Raw genomic sequence first — 20953 nt, forward strand, 5'->3', positions numbered from 1 at the left:
ATTCTCGGATATGTAGTTTTGTGATACATTTAGCCTTCTCTGGTGTCCCAAACAAACTGCACTTCCCTGAATCCCGTATCTTGAGCTACAGCAGTTAAAGGAGTGTGAAACTGGATTATTTCTACAGTGTAGATGCAGCCGAAGACAGCAGTTCAGGAATCCCACAGTGAGAAATTCCTATTAAGTTAACATGATAATACAGTATGGTTATACAGCTATTTGTAATCTCAACGCTGGGTTACTGAAATATGATCTATGTGATGTTGCTCTTAAATTTGGTCCAGATCCTGTAACTAGTATTGAATATTACAGTTCCACCTATAAAGCACTTGCAGATCCAACCCTCTTTACATTATGAATACCTTCCCTGAAGAAACTCATTGGCTGTTAATTTGCTAATTGATCAGGTTTACGTTTCTGTTAATATACTCATCTCTCAGAAGCCTGGTACCAGGATACTTAACAGTGTGTTTTCTTTCTTGGTGACCCATCACTGAAATTATTAGAAGAGATACTTTTGATAATTCTTTTCCTCTTCTCAACTGTCTTCATGATTCACTCACAAAAACCTGTAAAGCCTTATAGCAATAGCAAATACATTTCTATACTACTTATCAGTGCACTTAAGCACTCTCTAAGCAGTTTATAATCTGTAAGATAATTCCCCCCAACAAGCTGGGTACTCTTTTTAGTGATCTACAGAAGATGCACAACTGAGTGGACCCTGGAGCCCTGCCAGGGATTGAACTCACAGCCTTGTGGCTCTGAATGGCTACAGTGCTGGCATTGAATCACTGTGCCATCAGGTCTCCTGCTGCTTGTAAAAAGGCCTATAAATTTTTCATCTGGAATAGCTAGAAGAATATAGACATATTATTGGTGAAATGAATAGTAATAATAATAACCTATAAAAAAGAAGATATTCAAATTGTAAATTAAATCAGAACAGCTCATAAAGCAATAATGTAAAGCATTTTCCTGATATTTTAATTGTTATACAAATATAGTCTGGCCTTGCCACATGTGGGGGATCTGTCCCCTCCACATATGGGGAAAAGAGTCTATGCTCAAGCTCCATAGAAAATAATGGGCACTATTATGCCAAAGAGCGTTGGTGCCTCACAAAACCACAAACCACAGGTTTTATAGGCTGGAGCCATAGCAGTTAAAGTGGTGTCAAACTGCATTATTTCTACAGTGTAGATACACCCTAACTATGCTGGGCTAAGCCTGTGGAATGGGCCAACAGAATTCTGTTTGGTACAAGAGTGAGAGATATCAGTCATATCTAGCTTTGGGACTGAAGCAAACAAATGACCATTTGCTTTCTAAAGCACATGCAAAAGCCTGAATATGAGAATCATGTTTTTATAAAAATAAAAAAAAAAGGAGACAAAGAGTAAAATAATTTGCTAAAATTCTATCCCAACAGATTTTTAAAAAGCTTTTCACAAATGGAGATGAGAAATGAAACCATCATTACAGAATTCATTCTTCTTGGCTTTGGAGTTGTTCAGGAACTACAGATTCTTCTCTTCGTGGCATTTCTAACAATCTACATCTTGACTCTCATTGGGAATGTTATAATTGTAACACTAGTAGCCACTGATCAGCGTCTACATACCCCTATGTATTTCTTCCTCGGGAATCTGTCTTGCTTGGAGATCTGTTACAGTTCAACCATCCTCCCCAGAATGCTGGCCAGGTTGGTAACAGATGACAAGCATATTTCTGTTAATGATTGCATTATGCAATTGTGGGGGTTTTGCTTTTTTGTAACAGCAGAATGTTATCTCCTGGCAGCAATGTCCTATGATCGCTATTTGGCAGTATGTAAACCTCTGCATTACTCGACCCTGATGAATTACAAGGTTTCCCTCCAACTTATCACTGGCTCTTGGATATGTAGTTTTGTGATAGACATAATACTGCTCTTTTTAATATTGCAATTAAGTTTCTGTGGCCACAATGCTATTGAACATTTCTTCTGTGATTTCATTCCAGTAATAAACCTGGCCTGCAATAATACATATCTAGTGAAACTTGTATTAGCTGTTCTTGCTTTCATCAGCACTGTGCCACAACTCACATTTACCATGGCATCATATGCATACATCGTTATAGCCATACTTAGAATCCCATCCACCACAGGGCGGAAAAAAGCCTTCTCTACATGCTCCTCTCATCTCATTGTGGTGACAATTTTCTATACAACCATTATCACTGTATACGTTCTGCCCGACACTGATTATCTAAGACAGCTGAACAAAGTCTTATCTGTCTTTTATACCATTCTGACACCTCTGGTCAACCCTTTCATATATAGCCTGAGGAATAAAGAGGTGAGGGAAGCCCTGAGGAGAACAGTTGGTAAATGTGCAGCATATATATAAGTTCATCAGGCTTTTATTTAATGAAAATTAATTATATTGTAAGGACAAGAAGACATTATCACAGAATCATAGAATCATAGAGTTGGAAGAGACCACAAGGGCCATCCAGTCCAACCACCTGCCCTGCAAGATGCATCCTTTGTTCCATGCTCTAGTTTCTGGAGCAGCAGAAAATAAGGGCTATCATATCACCTCTTAACCCTTTCTTCTCCAGGGTTAATATACCCGGTTTACAAAGGTATGGTTTCCAGACCCTTTACCATTTTGGTTACCCTCCTCTGCTCTGGCTTGTCAACATCCTTTTTGAATTGTGGTGCCCAGAACTGGACACAATATTCCAAGTGAGGCCTGACCAAAGCAGAATATAGTGGCATAATTCCTTCCCTTGATCCAGACACTAGACGTCTATGGATGCAGCCTAAAATGACATAGGCCTTTTTAGCTGCTGCAACACACTTTTGATTCATATTCAACATGTGGTCTACTAGGACCTCTAGATCCTTTTCACACATAGTTCAATTAAGCCAGGAGTCCCCCATCCTATGTCTATGCATTTCATTTTTCAAGTGCAGTACCTTACATTTCTCTGTGTTGAAATTCATTTTGTTAGCTTTGGCCCAGCTTTCTAATCTTCTTGAACCACAGGTCTATGGAAGTGATTTGCTCTATATAGCTAAGCAAGCCTTCATCTGGGAAGTAACTGTTCTGAAAACTGATAAACACTCATGTTTTCCTTTTTTAACTTTCTGAGAAAATGCATGAGATGTATATGAAATTGTGTAATGATTGGGAAATATTTTTATGTCATTAAAATATTTTTGTATGTAATTTATCTTTATTCACTAGGAGGGGCTTCCTTTCTTGGACCTACAATATTTGGAAATTAATAATTTCAAGAATTTTCAAAAAAGAAAACCAATGGAAATGGAAAGGTCTTTAATTTCAGAAAAAGACAAAATTTAAAAAAAGTTTGGTCACAGGCTTTGCAGTGTGGGTCAGTTAACATGAAAAGTGAACATTATGTGTCATGTCATGCTTCTTCAGGATGTGTTTCTGTAACTATTCTCGGTGCTCAGATAACAATATTTCCATTTATTACATACCTTCTTAATAGAAAAACAGCAAAGAAACTTGTGGCACCTTAAAGTCTAGCAAATCATATGCGTTTTCATAAATTTTAGCCCATTATATACATGTACTTCTTTCTTTCCCGTCTTCTTCCCATGCCCACAACATACTCTGGGAAGGAAGAAAAGAGCAGACCCCATGAATCCTTAGTAACCCAAGATTGCACACATCTTTCCCTGAATCACCCAGTGGGTTTCCATGACCCTAGAAGGTGTGCATCCTTCTATGGAGTTTCCTTGTTTCCCCCCAAGGTTCACTCTCAACTTACTGATCTTCAGCCACCCTCACTTTCTAGTAAGGATGTAAACAGCTGTCAAAATTCTTCTTGTCTTTTATATTGGCAAATATATTTACGGTTTTCCCCTCAGGTGAAGAATGAAAAAATGAAAATGTTTCCTCTCTCACACAGGGCAGAGCCTTCCCATTCCAAATGAGGGTGTGAATTTCCATTTGAAATGTGATATTCTGGTTGAGTTTCTTGCCTCAGTACTAAGACAAACAGTTTAATAGCAGGGGTGCAATTGAATCTATCCCTCGCATAGGTCTAGTTTTATTATTGTTGGCGTTCCCATAGCTTCCAACTTATGGCAACCCTAAGGCCATAAGGGATCTTCTGGGGCCAAGAGTGTGTGATTCACTCAAGATCACCCGGTGGGTTTCTATGACCAAGTGGGGAAATCAACCTTGATCTCCAGAGTTCTAGTCCAATGCTCAAACCACTATACCTCTCTGGTTCCAAAACCCCTTTCCTGTTGCTGTTGTTGTGTGCCTTGAAGTCATTTCTGACTTATGGGAACCCTAAGGCAAACCTATCACAGTATTTTCTTGGCAAGATTTGTTCAGAGTGAGTTGGCCATTGCTTTCCTCTAAAGCTGAGAGAGCATGGCACGGTTATTGTACTTAAACTTGATCCAGATGTTACTGCAAAAAGTACAAAAAAATTCAACTGAGACACTGTTGGGGATGTACTGCTTTGCAACATGTTAATATCTTTGTTGAAGAAACTCCACTGATAGCTTATTTACTACTGGTTATGGGTGTGTGTTAGATTCTGTGAAACATGCTCAATTCCTGCTCAGCCATGGAAACCCGTTGGGTGACTTTGGCGAAGTCACATTCACTCAGCCTAAGAGGCAAGCAATGGCAAACCTGCTTTGTGCAATTCTTGTCAAAAAAAAAATGCTGGGAGAGGGTCACTAAAGTCAGAGATGATTTCAAAGGCATATATCAAAAACAGTCACCTGTGTAGTCAACCAACAGGATTCTAGCCCAAGTACCTTTGTCATGAAATGGTAGAAGAGAGTAAATTTGGTAATTTCTAGATTTGGGAATAAGGCAAATAAAGTATGAGTTGTCTTCACATTGTATTATCCCAAGGACAGAAAAAAGTCTCAGTTTGGGACAAGATTTTTAAAATTAAATTAAAGTGTACAATTATTCACAATAGATGGGACCAATCAATATTGTTTATACAAATTGAATCTCAGCAGATAAACAAAGGATGAAAAAAATGAAGATGAAAAATGAAACAGTTACTACAGAATTTATTCTTCTTGGCTTTGGGGATCTCCAAGAACTACGGTTTCTTCTCTTTGTGGTGTTTCTAACCATCTACATCATGACTATCACTGGAAATCTACTCATGGTAATACTAGTAGTGACTGATCATTATCTACACACACCCATGTATTTCTTCCTTGGAAATCTGTCTTGCTTAGAGATCTGCTACAGCACAACCATCCTTCCAAGACTGTTGGCCAGTTTTATAACAGATAACAAGCATGTTCCTTTCAATTACTGCATAATCCAGTTATGGAGTTTTTGCATATTTAAAACAGCAGAATGCTATCTCTTGGCAGCAATGTCTTATGATCGCTTCCTGGCCGTATGTAAACCTCTGCATTATCCCACACTTATGAATACCAAGGTTTCCTTCCAACTTATTGCTGGCTCTTGGATTTGTAGTTCTGTGGTAGACATGATATTGGTCATTTTTATATTGCAATTAAACTTCTGTGGCCACAATGTTATTGACCATTACTTTTGTGATTTCATTCCAATCATAAACTTGGGGTGTAATGATACTTATCACGTGAAACTTATATTAGCTGTTTTGGCTTCCATTAGCACCATCCCACAACTGACATTAACCATAACATCATATGGATACATCATTGCAGCCATACTTAGAATCCCATCTGTTATAGGGAGGAAAAAAGCTTTTTCTACTTGCTCTTCCCACCTCATAGTTGTAACAATGTTCTATGGAGCCATAATCACTGTATACACTATGCCAGACACTGATGGATTGAGGAAGGTGAAAAAGATCTTTGCTATTTTTTATACCATCCTAACACCTCTGCTCAACCCTCTTATATATAGCCTAAGGAATAATGAGGTGAAGGGAGCCCTGAGGAGAACAGCCAGTAAATGTACCATATGTATGAAAGTTCATCAAACTCCTTTTGTCAAACCACATGATGGAACTTAATTACATTATAAGGACAAGAAGACTTCATTCTGTGGACTAGTGAACAACGCTGAAAGTAACTATGCAGAAGACTAATAATAATGCCTATATGCTCTGGTGTGAGCTTCCTGTCATGAGATACATACAAAACTGTGTAATGGTTGGAATATCTTTGTATGTCATTAAATACAAACATACCTCTTGGAATATGTTTGTATGTCATTAAATACAAGCTTACCTCAGTTCTTCGGGGTGAGGGATCTTTCTTTTTGAGCTATTTGTAACTTATATGTTGTAAGATATATATATATATATATACATGTAGCGTGAAAAACTTTTCTTTCCATGAAAGTCAAGATTGAAAACTCCCTTTGATCATCTGCAAATACATAGTAAATCTTTGTTGTGCAGTAAATTAACACAGAAGATAAGCATTATATGTCATGTATGGGGGGAGGTAGGCTCAAGTCTACAAAAGCTCATGTTACTAACATCTTTCTTTCAGTTAGGGGTGAAGCAGACCAGTGGCTTGGAGAGGCCTCTGGTTGCTCCAGACCTGGTCAGCCCCTGATTGATAAGGGACCGTGGCAACTGCACAGCCTTTCTCTGAAAGTAGTCCATGGCTGTGGTCCTAAATTGGTCACCAGCAGAGTGGACTTTCCCCACTTCTTTTTCTGGTGGCCTGAGGCCTCAGAGCAGTTTCTGTCCACTCCAGCAGCATGCGTCGTCTGCATACACCACTCCCCGAGTGGCCAGAAGCCGCTTTATTTGGCCTATCTACTTCAGGCTTTAGTCTCAAAGGTGCTACAAGATCACTTTGTGTACATATTTTCCAGACTAACACAGCTAGACCTTTGAATTCTACAATACAAAAAAGAAGACACTGTTTTTCCTTTCAGGTCAACATGCATTGGGCTTTTTAAAAAAATCAATAAATCATTCATTATTAAGTACAGTATCTTGAAATGTGTTCCAGTTTCTTCTGAAGTAGTTTGACAGTTCAAGGAGAGGTATTCACATTTGAAATGTAAGGCAGTATGATAGTTCCTTTTTTTCATGTTGCCCTTTCCTATTATGTTCAATTTTCTCATCTGGTAAAGCATTGGTAGCTGTCAGCTTCATATACTCCTCTCCTATTTTGCATGTCATCTCCAGACTTTTAAATTAAAGCAGTAGTTACTGTAGGGTTTTTGTGTACTTTGTGTGTTTTGCTTTGCAGTTGGGCACAAAATGTGTAGGCAGGGAGAAAATTGCACTTGGAAATATAATGGAAATTTAAGCCATGCTATGCTTGTGGTGAACATTTCTAAGAACATGTTCATGTAAAAACCTCTGCAGAATCTTGAAGCATTCAAGTATTCTCGTAAAACAAAAATGATGTGTAGATCTGAAAGGTAGCCAAGGAGCACTTAGACTAATTTCCAGCCAAAGCAGGAATCTAGAACTAAATTATTCCTGAGAGACTGACATCAAACAATGGGGAGTAATTCCATCATATCTGACAGAAAATGTCTACAGCTGATGACTAGATGTAATTTATTATCCTACATTTTTAGCATGAAAAAGAGCATTGCCTCAGATGCTGCTGCCGAATAACCACAGGAGACCGTGCTGGAGGAAAGGCCACAACTTTATTAAGCAAACCATTGGTAGGGTTGGCACAAAGCATGAGGTCAGGATCTGCGAAATCAAACAACCCCACGTTTGTCTGATTAACCACAACCTGGCACCCACCAGGTATTGGGATGACCTAGGGGCTAAGGCACACCGTATGACCGCATCTCTGCCATGCGTTCACATATTCGCTAAGCCCCTAGTCACCGGGAGGCGCTCTCGCGTTATGGCCCCCGCAATGGCCATACGCCTGCCCTATTCGCCCCCGGGTCCCGACTGACTCCCAAACCAGAGCTCCGTAGCCCTGGTACCACACCGTGCAGATCCTGGCCTATGCTGCCGCCCCAAAGTTGTGACAAAAAACCCAAACCCAAGCGGTGGGTGGGTGGGAGAAGGCTCAGCTCCTCCTCCCTTCCTGCTTGGCTCCTAACCATCCGGAGCCAAGCGCCGACTGAGGGCTGGGGCTGGCAGCACGGCCTTTATAGGCCTAAGCCCCGCCCTCAGTACCACCTGACCAGGAGACTCCTCCTCCAGGCCCGCAGAACCAATCATCTGCCCTGGAGGACCGGAACTCCCGGTCACCGAGCCCAGCTCTCAGAGCGTCGCGGGGCGGAAGGGCCTCCCCTTCACCCCGCACACCAATAGGGAGCTGGGGCAAGCCCCAGAGCACTCTGGGGCTTGTAGCCGTTCGCTGCGTCTAGCGGCAAAGCGGTCAGCCCGCCGAGTTGGGCAACCGCTTTTTGTTTTTGTTTAGCTCATGACACCTTCCTTCCCCTTTTAAAAATATTTATGTTTCCTTTGCGTGCGTTAATCATTTTATGATGCTGGAAGTAAATAAATTAGCATGTACTAGCACACACAAATACACACACATGGAAAGATAATTTAAGGATAATGAGAGATGCTGTGACCTTTATGGGCCCAGGATCAGCAGCAAAAAACTGATGTGGTCTAGTTGGCCATGGTGGGGGGAGTGTTAATGTGACTGAACAGATTCTTTAAGTATCATGTTATTTAGTTTTCTGAAGATCAGTGCAGGTACAAACATTTTCTTTAAAAAAAGAAAGAAATATATTTGCCTATTTTTCTTTCTGCTTCATTCTTAACTCTAGGAATGGAAATCATCCAATCAATTATCTAGGGGGAAACTAGAAAGGGTTGGAAAGCCACATGAGATATCATTCAAACATGGGCATGTTTAACAGCTAGGGATGATGTATGCTCCCCTTAAGAAATACCACTGCTCTTATCAAAAGCTCTTTAGCTTCGCTAGAGATTTGTTGGAAGTCATGCAGTAGGAGACACTCCTCAAAGACGCATAATATTGTTGTTTAAACTAAATTTATGCATGTCCCAAGAGGTTAATTAGGGCATGTGTGTCTGGTGATTGTTGCTTTCCTCTTTAGAAGTTACAGACCATATCACAAGCTCCAGGCATGAGGAAAAATCAACCACCATGATGCCAGCTGATCCAGGAGCTTTTTTGTATTAGAACTTTTATTGTAGTATTCCAAAAGAAATAACTCGGATATGAAATGAAAGACAAATTCTTCATCCTCACACGTTGCTGACTATAAATTAGAAAACAGAGGTGAGTGTTCTAAGGTTTCTTCTTCTAAGGTTGAATTCTAGATGACTTCAAATTTATTCCTGCCACTGTGACATAAAAGCAAGCAAAACCACTTTGGTGACAAGGCTTCAAAAAAGAACACTGCTCATATGCTTCTAGTCTTTTCATTGCAGCACTGGCTGTTTTACTCCACCAGCACTGTGACATGTCTTACTGTTTTTGTCACTGTCCTCTTTGTATGTATGTGTGCCTTAGAGTCACTATAAGTGTGAAACTACTTGAAGTGCCTTCAAGTCACCTGTCAGCTTATAGTGGATGACCTCATGAATTTCATAGGGTTTTCTTATGTAAGAAATACTTAGAGGTGGTTTTGCAGGTTCCTTCTTCTGAAGTATAGCCTACAGTACCTCGTATTAGTGGTCTCCCATCCAAATACTATTCAGGGCTGACCTTGCTTAGCTTCAAAGATCCAGCCAGCATCTGGTACCTTCAGGGTATCTCTTTGTAAGCAAATTGATAAAACTGCCAAACCTTCTTCTGTGTTTATCCAATCAACCTAGAACTCTATCCAGAAAAAGTTCATCTGTATTTTCAATTAATAATTTGAATTTGAAAAAATTGCTAGTGTTCCATGTGAACAAAATATTGGTGTGAGATACTTAATAGGAAAATTTGTATCTGTAACTGCTGAGTGTAACCAGTGTTTGCCAATTAGTCAGACAGAAGCTATATAATATGCAGAGATCATATAAATGGTGAACATGTTTGAATATACTTAACCCTTTCACATTATTCATAAAAAGAGTCATATATCACATTAAAAGGCAAAACATGATTGATTTGTGTGTATCATGATTACTGACTCATATAAAATTTCAATTCCACTTCCAACTATTTTGGTCATCATGATACAAGATTGCATGACCTATAAAAACTAATTATAGTCTGTATTGTTTTGGATACATTGACAAAATCCACAAGAAAATCTGAATTGGGGGAAAGAATAAGAGGGAATAATTAATTGTATTTAAAACAACGAATTAAATTGTTTGTGTTTATTGAGGGTGTTTGTTTTTATTTGCAAAAAAATGAGAGTGTGTTTTTAATTTGCAAAAATGATAACTGTCTTCCATTAGATTTCTTTTTTTTAAAAAAATGAAGCACCTGGAAGGAAGAAATGAAACCATCATCACTGAATTCATCCTTTTAGATTTTGGAGACTTACAGGAACTACAGATTATTTTCTTTGTGGGATTCCTTGCAATATACTTCATGACTATAGCTGGAAATCTTCTCATCATTGTACTAGTTGTGACTGATCACCATCTGCATACACCCATGTATTTCTTCCTTGGGAATCTGTCTTCCTTGGAGATCTGTTACAGTTCAACTATTGTTCCCAGAATGCTGGCCAGTTTTGTCACTGAAGAACATCATGTTTCAGTAAATGGCTGCATTATGCAGTCATGGGCTTTTGGTTTCCTCCTAGCATCAGAATGTTGTCTCTTGGCAGCAATGTCTTATGATCGCTGCTTGGCAGTATGTAGACCCTTGCATTATACTGCCCTCATGAATTCCAAGGTTTGTCTTCAACTGATGACTGGATCTATGTTTGGTGGTTTTGTGATTGACATGATCTTGTTAATTTTTATGATGCAGTTACGCTTCTGTGGCTACAATAAGATCGATCATTTCTTTTGTGAGTTCATCCCACTTGCAAATGTTGCCTGTAGTGATGCACATGAGGTTAAACTTCTGCTAGTTATTCTCACTTCCATATGGACCCTGCCACTATTCAGTCTGACAGTGGTATCATATGGATGCATCATTACTGCCATTTTAAGAATCCCATCCACTGTAGGGAGGCAAAAAGCCTTTTCCACATGCTCCTCTCATCTCATTGTGGTGACCATTTTCTATGGAACCATTATCATTGTGTATATTTTGCAAGGCAGCAAGAATATGAAAGAACTAAATAAGGTCTTTTCTGTCTTTTACACCATTCTGACACCTCTGATCAATCCTCTCATCTACAGCCTCAGGAACAAAGAGGTTAAGGAAGCCCTTAAAAGAACAATCTCCAAATGTGCTGTCTGCTTGACTCTCAAATGAGCTCTTCTTAAGCTCATTTTATAACACCTTCTCCCATCTTAGAGACAAGAGGGTACCTTTATGTTAGTCAATCATTTATTATATCTGACTAAAAGCCATTACAAATTAAAAATCCCCAATAAAATCCAGTAAAATTATACATACATATATGTACATGTACATCCTTACAAAAACAATGGTGGGTTATAGACCGCCGCTTTGAGGCGGTCTGTCGCCGCCGCCGTTTGCTTCGTAAGGGAGCCGTTGCAGCCACACCACGCGGCTCCCTTACGGAGCAAAAAAGAAGCTCCAAAATGGAGCTTCTTTCTGAGGCGCCTCTCTGACGTCGCAAGACGCCAGGGGCGCATTTGCGACGGCACAGGCGCCGCAACACATTCAGATGCACAGCGTCCGATACGTAAAGATGGCAGCGCCTGTATGAACAGGGCGCTGCCATCTTGTACGTATTCTATACGTACTAGGGTTAGGGGGGTGCGGAAGCACCGCCCCTTCCTAACACTAGTACGTATAGAATACGTACTAAATGGTGGTGTGTAACCCGCCAAACACAGATTAGTGAATCCCCTGCACTATCTATAGCAACTTCTTTCAAATAACTAGCATAAATATTTTAGCAGCTTTAGCAAATAATGCTATTTTGTGTGTAAGATATGGATCACAGTCAGAAAGTAAACAGCATAGTTTCTTATAAGCTCTCTCACAATGTAAGGAAGCCAAAATCTGTCCCAAGTACCTTTTCTAGCATTTTTGATAAATCTGGAATAGAGTAAGTAATGTGAAGCATCGTCTACCTCTCTTACACTAGAAGTGCAGCACCTTAAATTTCTCAGAACATTTCTGCATCTGTCATCCAAGATAGACATTGGCATAGCTTGATAATGTAGTTTGATAAATGTAATTCACAGAGAGGCAAAGGTAAGTGGGACTGGAATTTTCCTTGAAGTCAAGAATTACAAGGCAGATACATTAAACTCTAACTGGAAACAAAACTGTAAGGCTCACAGCACTGAATTTTTTATTTGGAGATCAGAAAGTACCCAGTAATTTCTTTAATACAAACTTTTTTTAAAAGAAGAAGAAAAATAAATACAATTCCTTTACCACTTAAAGCATTTTGTAACATTCATTCTCACTGATGGATATACTTGGCAAAAATAGACAAAAAACCTAAGCATAATAAGAGTTGCAGCCGTAGTTAAATATGCATCTTGTACCAAGAAAATCTTGAGTGAACCATATGGAAAAAAAACTCCTACAAAATGGAATAGAAAGTTGCTATGAGAAAAGATGGTCATTCAGATATTCTCAACCCTGACTGTCAAGAGATTTGAAGATTATGTTTGGAAATAAAAATACATAAATAAATACAGAAATCAACAAATTTCCTTATTTAAATTTTTATTTTGTTTTATGCTTTACCTGGGGATGGAGGCAAAAGGTGATTCTATACTGGCTACTTAATCTGGGGTCTGCCCAGAGCATTCTGCCCAGGAGTAGTCCCAGGCTAAGCACAGTGGCAACCACATGCACCAAGCTGAATTCAATGTAACCTTGCATTGTTGTGCACGTGCATGTGGGCCAGCCAGGCCAACACTGCCTTGACCCCACTGGCCCATCTCACTAAGTGCCACCACTCTCTCATGGACAGGAGCTCCCTGTGAGAGTCTACCTGGTGCACCATCACTTCTGGGGAGGTCTGAATAGAGCAGCCAGAGCATATACAGTCAGCCAGCCATATCCACGGATTCCTTACCCACAGGTTCAAGCATCTGCGGCTTGAAAATATTTTAAAAATATATAAATTCTGAAAAGCAAACCACACTTTTGCCATTTTATGTAAGGGTGACCATTTTACTATCCATTATATTTAATAGGACTTGAGCTTCCACAGATTTTGGTATTCATGGGAGGGGGGCTGGAATCAAAACCCATTGGATACCAAGGGCCCACTGTAATCAACAAGGAGGAGGTTGATCCATCTTGTCCTCATTGAGCACATGGGCATCCCATTCTGATCTCAGCAGATGTGTTAGCATACTGGGCAGGCACTCATGGGTAGCAGTTTGGACGATGAGGAAACACCACCACTGCCAAAGGATATCCATCCCCTTCCCTGAAGGGGACTGGTGCAGTTCTTGGTATGAGAACAATTGGCTTGGTGAAGTAGAGCCAGTCCAACAGTCCACACAGTCAAAAGATCTGTAGGCACTCTGGATTTCCCCCCCAACTTTGGGGCAAAGAAAGGAAGCCATGGATTCTCCCTGGAAGTAGCTTTATGTCATGGAGACTTCCAGCACCAACGTCTGGATGAGTGCAGCATATTTCACCAGTGTAGACAAGACCTAATTCACAGTTTAGTTAGACACAATCTGGTGAAGAAGTAAGAACAACCTGAGATGTTAGAGGAGCAGAGAGGTAAGGGTCTTTAACAGTTATGGACAGTTTAGATCATGGGAAGAAATGCCAAACTTGTTTTATGAAAAGCTCCTTGGCTACGCTTGAAATTCCTGGTGTTCATGCATGAGGAAATATTCCTCAAAGAAATATTCATCAGTGCTTTTCCCCCCACCAGAAATCTTAAGCATATCCCAAGAGGTTAATTAGGAGATGAACATCTCCTGCTTCCTTCTTTCAGGTTAAATTATTACACGATCCATATAAACCTTGAGCAAGAGGAACAATTAGCCATTGCAATTGTGACTAGTCCAGAACATGACAGGGATTCATACCATAACTTTAAAAGTATGAAATTAAGAAATGAAGCAGCTTCTTCGGACAGGTTCTAAGCCCAGAAATGCTTCTGACTAACAGCCAGAAAGCACAGGTGAGTGTCCCTAATTCTCTGCTGCCTTTTATAACAGATTAATTCACAATTATCTCCACCACCTTGACATAAATGTAAAGAGGGTTAATTGCAAAAAGGACCACACTTCTATACACATTTTTTTGTAAGTGTAGAAGAGACTGCTTCATGCCATCTGCTATGTGAAATGTCCAGAAGTACTCATTACAACTGAATATTTTTAGACAGTTGTCTAAAAGATCCAGAGAACAGAGCTTCTGTTTTGATTTTTAAGCAATGTTGGACTTAAACAAGTACTGTAGAAACAGTTCTTTATTCATTCTTGAGAGTTTACACCTGAAATTCCTGTTAATCATACAGATTTGTAACATTCCACTGTAAGCATAGCAAAGAGTAATCCCATCCTTAAACAGTAAATTTAGAGAAAAATTAAATGCAGGGGTGATATATGTCTTTTATTTTTAATAATTTGTAATTAATTAATTAATTAATAATTTATTTATTAATCTGTATAAATAAATGATATCTTTGTTAGGGGTCAAGCAGACGGGCCAGGAAGTGTGGTCTCTGGCCGCATCAGTGATAATTGTGCCAGGGCTGTGGCAACTGTACATGCCTTGCCCCAATCTGGTCTGCCACTGTGCTTTTGAACTGGGCCAGCAAAAGAAGCAGTATTCTACTGTTTCTTTTTGGCCCAGTTCTTCTGCAAAGAGGTGGACGTGGCATGACTTCTGGTCACATTCTGGGTGTGTGGCATGTAAACACCACACCCCCAATGCAGTCCAGAACCAGCACTTTGGGCCCATCTGTTTCTGGCTTTAAACAGTAAATTCAGAGAAAAATTATTTGCAGGGATGAGATTTATTGTTACAGATGTAAAGCTTATATCAAAACTTTTAAAAAAATTCTTCAGGCTTTCCATAAAATTGTTATCTCATATATATTTACATTCTGTATGTAATAGCACTATGTATAATATGGTCATTGTTTTTTATAACATTTGGAACATGTCAGGTTTTGTCACATTTCCCTTCAGTTTTTGGGTTATAAGAGAGGTACCAGCAGCTGAAAGTGAAAGCAATGGGAAGTGCAGCCACAGATTTCAGAGTGAGTCACCCACATATTAAAATGTAGGTCTCTGCCAAGAGAGGCACAAAGGTATTGCCAGTCAACTGTAATTATTATTTAGAGGCACAGTAAAACAACCCTGAAATTTAATGTTATTTACACTAATAGTGTTATGCTTTTCATTAGATTAAAAACAACCATGGAGAAAATGGAGAGAAGAAATGAGACTACCACTCCAGAATTCATCCTTTTAGGATTTGGAGATCTCCAGGAACTACAGTTTCTTCTCTTTGTGGTTTTTCTAATTATCTATATTGCGACTATGGCTGGAAATATCCTCATTGTTATCCTAGTTGTGACTGATCCACACTTACACACCCCCATGTATTTCTTCCTTGCAAATCTGTCTTGTTTGGAGAGTTGTTACTGCTCAACTATCATTCCAAGAATGCTAGTCAGTTTTTTAACTGGTAACAACCATGTTTCTGTGAATGGCTGTATTGTTCAGTTATGGGTTTTTGGTTTCTTAATAGCGTCGGAATGCTATCTCCTGACAGCAATGTCTTATGACCGCTACTTAGCAATATGTAAACCTCTGCATTACTCAGTCCTTATGAATTTCAAAGTTTGTCTCCAGCTGATCTCAGGTTCCTTTTTTGGCAGTTTTGTGATAAACCTGATCTTATTACTTTTTGTACTGCAGTTACACTTCTGTGGCCACAGTGTTATTGATCATTTCTTTTGTGATTTCATTCCAATAGCCAATGTTGCCTGCAGTGATGCACATCAGATAAAACTTTTATCAGTCCTTCTAACATCCATCTGCACCCTACCACCTTTCAGTATAACAATAACATCATATGGATGTATCATTATTGCCATTCTTGGAATCCCATCCACAACTGGGAGGCAAAAAGCCTTCTCTACTTGCTCTTCTCATCTCATTGTGGTGACCATTTTCTATGGAACTCTCATCATTGTGTACATTCTGCCAGACAGCAATGGACTGCGGGAGCTGAAAAAACTCTTCTCTGTTTTTTACACCATTCTCACACCTCTGATCAATCCTCTCATTTATAGTCTAAGAAACAATGAAGTAAAGGTGGCACTCAGGAAAGCAGCTTCCAAATGTGCTGCTTGCAAACATGTTGATTGAACTCTTTTTAATTCGTCTGACAACAAAGCCACTGTAAAGACAAAGTCCCAAATACTATAAAGAAATATTTGGTCAGTTTTGAATCTTAATGGCCTAAAACCAGTTGTTCGTCTCAGCTAAAACAGCCCCATTATATCAGCAGCAGCATAGTAAGTCCTTACCTATGCAAGTTCAACTGATTCAAGTGGTTTACTTTGGTTGGGACTAACATTGGGGTTTTCATCTCCAGGTTGGGATAATATTTTAAGCAAAACGTAATTTACTCATTAAATATATTTTGATACTGGGGTTCTCATTTCTTGGCAAAATTGTTTGGACATAGAAATTGTTAAGAAATTCAATTGTAATTTTATCATTCTAACAGATGATTTTACTCTAATAAAGCAGAACAAAGCAAAATAGGCATTTGCATACATAAATACATGTTGGAAGATTTTTGCATTCTATTTCCCCCTCCTTAGATAGATAGGGATTTCCTGCATGTAAACTCCTCCCTCATTCAAACTATGTGACTTGTGACTTAGATCACCTCCCTCTTTGGGACTAACTGACATTTTCTCTCAAGATTTTCAACTGAACTGTTCGTCTTCCTCTTCTCTCAACTTTGAAAAGATGGTGAGATAAAGACTTTTTCCCTACCTGAACTATTTACTAGCTAGATTAGGATACAGCCTTCTATGTAAATATAGATTAAAAAGCCATTACTAAACTTTTGTCCTGAACTACAAGTTACTTGTATTATTTTTCAGTTGGTCTCAGTTGTTAGGGAAGAGTGGTTAGACAAAATCACATGTCTGCTACTCTGCTGTTTTAAAGCCAGACTCTAAGAGTATTGGCTTTAGTATTTTTGATATTTACATATTTTTGTTTCTGTACCAAAGGCTAAAGCCTTAGGAAACTTAAATTATCCCACAATACAGAAGAAGCTTATGTGTCCATGCTCCCTTGTTTATGTCTAGTAAATATCATATATAGCTCACTGAACTCCAAAAAGTAAGTGTTGCTAATGGAGCTGAAATTTTATTACCTGGCTTTTACTGCCTTTTGCCCTGGTCCCCACATGGCCAAGAAGGGGAGCGACTTCTGCCTGCATTGATATCCCTACAGACCATCTTAACTGACAACAAAAGTAACATTTGAGACAAAAATAACTTCTGAGACATGGAGACGGAGGAGGATTCTATCTGTCTGTCTGTCTGTCTGTCTATCTATCTATCTATCTATCTATCTATCTATCTATCTATCTATCTATCTATCTATCTATCTATCTATCATCCTCATCTGCCTCCACGTATATAGGACTTCTTTTTGGCCCTGGCTGTTTGCTGTTTGTTAAGAAGACTGGACATGGCATGTGGTCTATCTGTCTGTTGTCTGTTTACCTACCTACCTACCTACCTACCTACCTTACCTGCCAGTTTCCCATGAACCACAATGCAGTGAAGCAATAGCAATGGCATTTACATTTCTATACCACTTATCAGTGAACTCAGCATTCTCTAAGCAGTTTGTGAACTGTAAGTCAATTGCTCCCCAACAACCACTGCACCACCAGGGTAGGTGTTACTGTCTCTGATTATTAGATGTGGTGCTCCATTCAGGAAGTCACTGCAATTCTCCTTGAAGTCAGGAAATAAAAGGCATTAAACTCTAACCGGAACCAGGACTGTAATGCTCACTACACTGAAGGTTTTTTTTGGGGGGTAAATATCTTTATTAATTATTTCCACAATCATACATTTATATTTCACATATTGTATTAATACATATCGATATGTATTAAATGCCTGTTATCTATTATTGTCCATACTAAAGTTTCTTTCTTTATCTTCATCTTCTTCCTTTTCTTTATACTTCTCATGTCAAATGTCCTTTATATGTTACTTATCTCATTTTCTTCTTGATTCCTGCTGGCATTATATACATCCTACAGTGTCTTACTATGGCCCTGTCCAGATGGGCCTATAGGGCACCTTGTCATGTGCTAGGGGTTGGCCGAGGGCACACCACCCATACATGCCTCACCCCTAGCATGTGACGAGGATGTCAAAATGGTGGTGCCCTGTACACACGGGCGCCGTCATTTTGACACGACGGACGCTTAGTGTCCACACGTCATGCCCCCATAATAACGTTGTAAGTGCCTCATTGGTGCACTGCGGTGTCATTATGGTGCCGCAGAAAGAACTCGCTTTTTGCGGGTTCTTTTTGCTGCGCAAGGGAACCACGCGGTTTGTCCACTGCAGCTTCCTTGCGCAGCAAAACAAGGCGTGCGCAGACAGCCCTTTTTGGGCAGTTTGTACCCCGGCTATATTCCCATTATCGTTTCTTCTATTCCATTCTCCATATCTGCAATATTTAGGCACTTAATCTTACTGTATATATATCCTTGAATCACATCTCAATATATTTTTTCAAAAAACCAAAAACCTGCATTTTCCAATATCGCCTGTATCCTTCATCAGTGCATCTTTATGACACTGAAGTTTTTAAGTATTTAGTCATTCGTTTAATACAACTTTATTTTAAAAAAAGTTTTTTTAAACACAATCTTTGGTAGGGTTCAGTAAAAAAAAACTTTGCTAGTTTAAGCATTTTTTAACATTTATGGTCACTAATGGAATATACTTGGTAAAGAGAGACAAAGAACCTAAGCATAATATGAGTTGCAGTCATGTTCAAATATGCCTCTTGTGCCAAAGGAATCTTGAGTGGACATGTGAAAAAGGACAGGATTAGATAGACAGATGATCTGAGAAAAGATGGTTCTTCAAGTATACTGGTCCCTGGCTATCAAGAGAATTGGATGTTATGTTTAGAATCTCAGTCAAGTTATAAAACCTTTACATATAAATAAAAACATCAACAATTTTCCTTATTTTTAATTCTATTTGTTTCACACTTTATTTTGAGATGGAGGCTAAGGGCAGATCTACACTGGCCACTTAATCCAGGGTCACTCTGGAGTATTGTGCCCCACACTGGATCTGTACTGACCACAATGGTGACCACATACACTGAGCTGAAACGGGTGCAATGCTGTGTCATTGTGTACATGGGCCAGCTGGACCGCTACTACATTGGCCACACTGGCCTGTGCCTCTCAGTGCTGCTGCCATAGCTTCAACATGGGCAGGATCACTTCAAGATCCTGTCCAGTGCCTGTTTGTTATATCTGCTCAGGTCAGAAAAGGGTGCCCTGCCATGTAAACAACCAGAAGGGAGTTGCTCTATGCCCTCCTCATTCAGCACAGGAGCATTCCATTCTGACTTCAGCAGAAGTGGAGGCACACTGGGCAGGCACTCTTAGGGAACTGCTTCACCAATGAGGAAGTGGCTCCAGTGCTAAAGGGGATCCATCCTCTTCCTTATACTTCTCAGCACAGAGTAAGGTAGATGGTACAGCTCTTGGCATGCAAACAACTGGATCAGCTGAATCAGACCTGATCCACCCATCCACATGGCCAAAAGATCCAGAGACACTTTGCGGTTTCTGGGAAACCCCAGGGTTTCCCCTGACTTTGATTACTTTGGAGCAAAATCAGGTTAAGGGTGGAAGCCACAGAGGCCTCCTGGACTTTGCTGTACATTGAGGAACCTGCAAGCACTGGCATTGGGATGAGTGTGGTGTTTTTCTGTGGTGTAAAGGTAAAGGTAAAGGTTTCCCCTTTGAGGTAATTTTCTAATTTTTTCCGATTGTATGGGGTGATGCTCACCTCCATTACTAAGACGAGGGAGCCAGTCTTGTCAAAGATGACTCCATAGTCATGTGACCAGCATGACTAAATCGCAAGACACATGGAACTTTGTGATCTTTCCCACCAAAGTGGTACCTATTTATTTATTTGCACTTTTACATGCTTTCGAACTGCTAGGTTGGCAGAAGCTGGGACTAGCAACAGGGGCTCACTCCATCATGCGGCGCTTGGGTCTTGAACTGCTGATCTGTGCAGATGAGTCCTAATTCATAAACACATTGTAGCGGGGTCAGGATAATGATGCCAAGGAACTGGAAAAAAAAATCCAAAATGTAGTCAATAGTTAAAAAAATAAATAAGATGAGGCAGGTCCCCTTTTAAACAAGATGCATAAAGATTCTACATTTGTTTGGAAAGGCATTAGAGTTTTTGTGGTCTATATGATGTATGTCCCTGCAATATAGACTCTGGAGTACAAGAATAGTCTTCTGTTAGAGTCTACTGAAGAGCAGAGATACTATTTTTGGCAGCAGAAAAAACTCCTGAATCAAGGTCCATGCAGACTATACTTGCAAAGGCAAGGTTAAGGCCGTGACTTACACTAACCCTTAATTTGTAAAAACAGACCCTAGCCTGACCCTCATTAAAATTTAGAATATTTATCATATATTTCTAAAAAGCTAAAATGTTTATATTTGAAAAATACATGTAAATGTATATTTTTTCAGTGGGGATAATGCATACAAAAATATGTACAGTACTGTGTTTTCAATTTAATTCAGCAAATTTAACCTCTCTAATAAAAACACCATCTGAACTCTTTTTTAATGCGAGCTTTCACTGTAATTTTTAAAGAATTAGCATCCAGCTACTGTTGTTATTTCAAGAGACTTTCCAGTACAGTATTGGATTCAGTAAAAGAGAAAACTATCTCACCTACT

At 39.5% G+C, this 20953-nt stretch overlaps 4 protein-coding genes across 4 annotated transcripts; all 4 read left to right on the forward strand.

Annotated features, from left to right (window-relative positions):
- Nucleotides 1–1454: 1454 nt before the first annotated feature.
- On the forward strand, nt 1455–2393 carry LOC121935386 (olfactory receptor 1019-like). Its single transcript, XM_042476846.1, has one exon. It carries the CDS (start codon nt 1455–1457, stop codon nt 2391–2393), a length of 939 nt encoding a protein of 312 aa, XP_042332780.1.
- A 2629-nt stretch (nt 2394–5022) lies between these two features.
- LOC121933670 (olfactory receptor 6B1-like) lies at nt 5023–6012 on the forward strand. Its single transcript, XM_042473653.1, has one exon. The coding sequence runs from the start codon at nt 5023–5025 to the stop codon at nt 6010–6012; it is 990 nt and encodes a 329-aa protein (XP_042329587.1).
- Nucleotides 6013–10330: 4318 nt separating this feature from the next.
- LOC121933671 (olfactory receptor 11A1-like) lies at nt 10331–11287 on the forward strand. The gene has a single exon (XM_042473654.1). It carries the CDS (start codon nt 10331–10333, stop codon nt 11285–11287), a length of 957 nt encoding a protein of 318 aa, XP_042329588.1.
- Nucleotides 11288–15357: 4070 nt separating this feature from the next.
- Nucleotides 15358–16314, forward strand: LOC121933672 (olfactory receptor 11A1-like). The gene has a single exon (XM_042473655.1). It carries the CDS (start codon nt 15358–15360, stop codon nt 16312–16314), a length of 957 nt encoding a protein of 318 aa, XP_042329589.1.
- Nucleotides 16315–20953: the final 4639 nt, after the last annotated feature.

The sequence above is a fragment of the Sceloporus undulatus genome, chromosome 6 (genome assembly GCF_019175285.1).
Source record: "Sceloporus undulatus isolate JIND9_A2432 ecotype Alabama chromosome 6, SceUnd_v1.1, whole genome shotgun sequence".
Classification (NCBI taxonomy): domain Eukaryota; kingdom Metazoa; phylum Chordata; class Lepidosauria; order Squamata; family Phrynosomatidae; genus Sceloporus; species Sceloporus undulatus.

Bases quoted from the DNA above. Each gene is read 5' to 3' on its own strand.
- LOC121935386 (XM_042476846.1), top strand. From the start codon at position 1,455: ATGGAGATGAGAAATGAAACCATCATTACAGAATTCATTCTTCTTGGC.
- LOC121933670 (XM_042473653.1), top strand. From the start codon at position 5,023: ATGAAAAAAATGAAGATGAAAAATGAAACAGTTACTACAGAATTTATT.
- LOC121933671 (XM_042473654.1), top strand. From the start codon at position 10,331: ATGAAGCACCTGGAAGGAAGAAATGAAACCATCATCACTGAATTCATC.
- LOC121933672 (XM_042473655.1), top strand. From the start codon at position 15,358: ATGGAGAAAATGGAGAGAAGAAATGAGACTACCACTCCAGAATTCATC.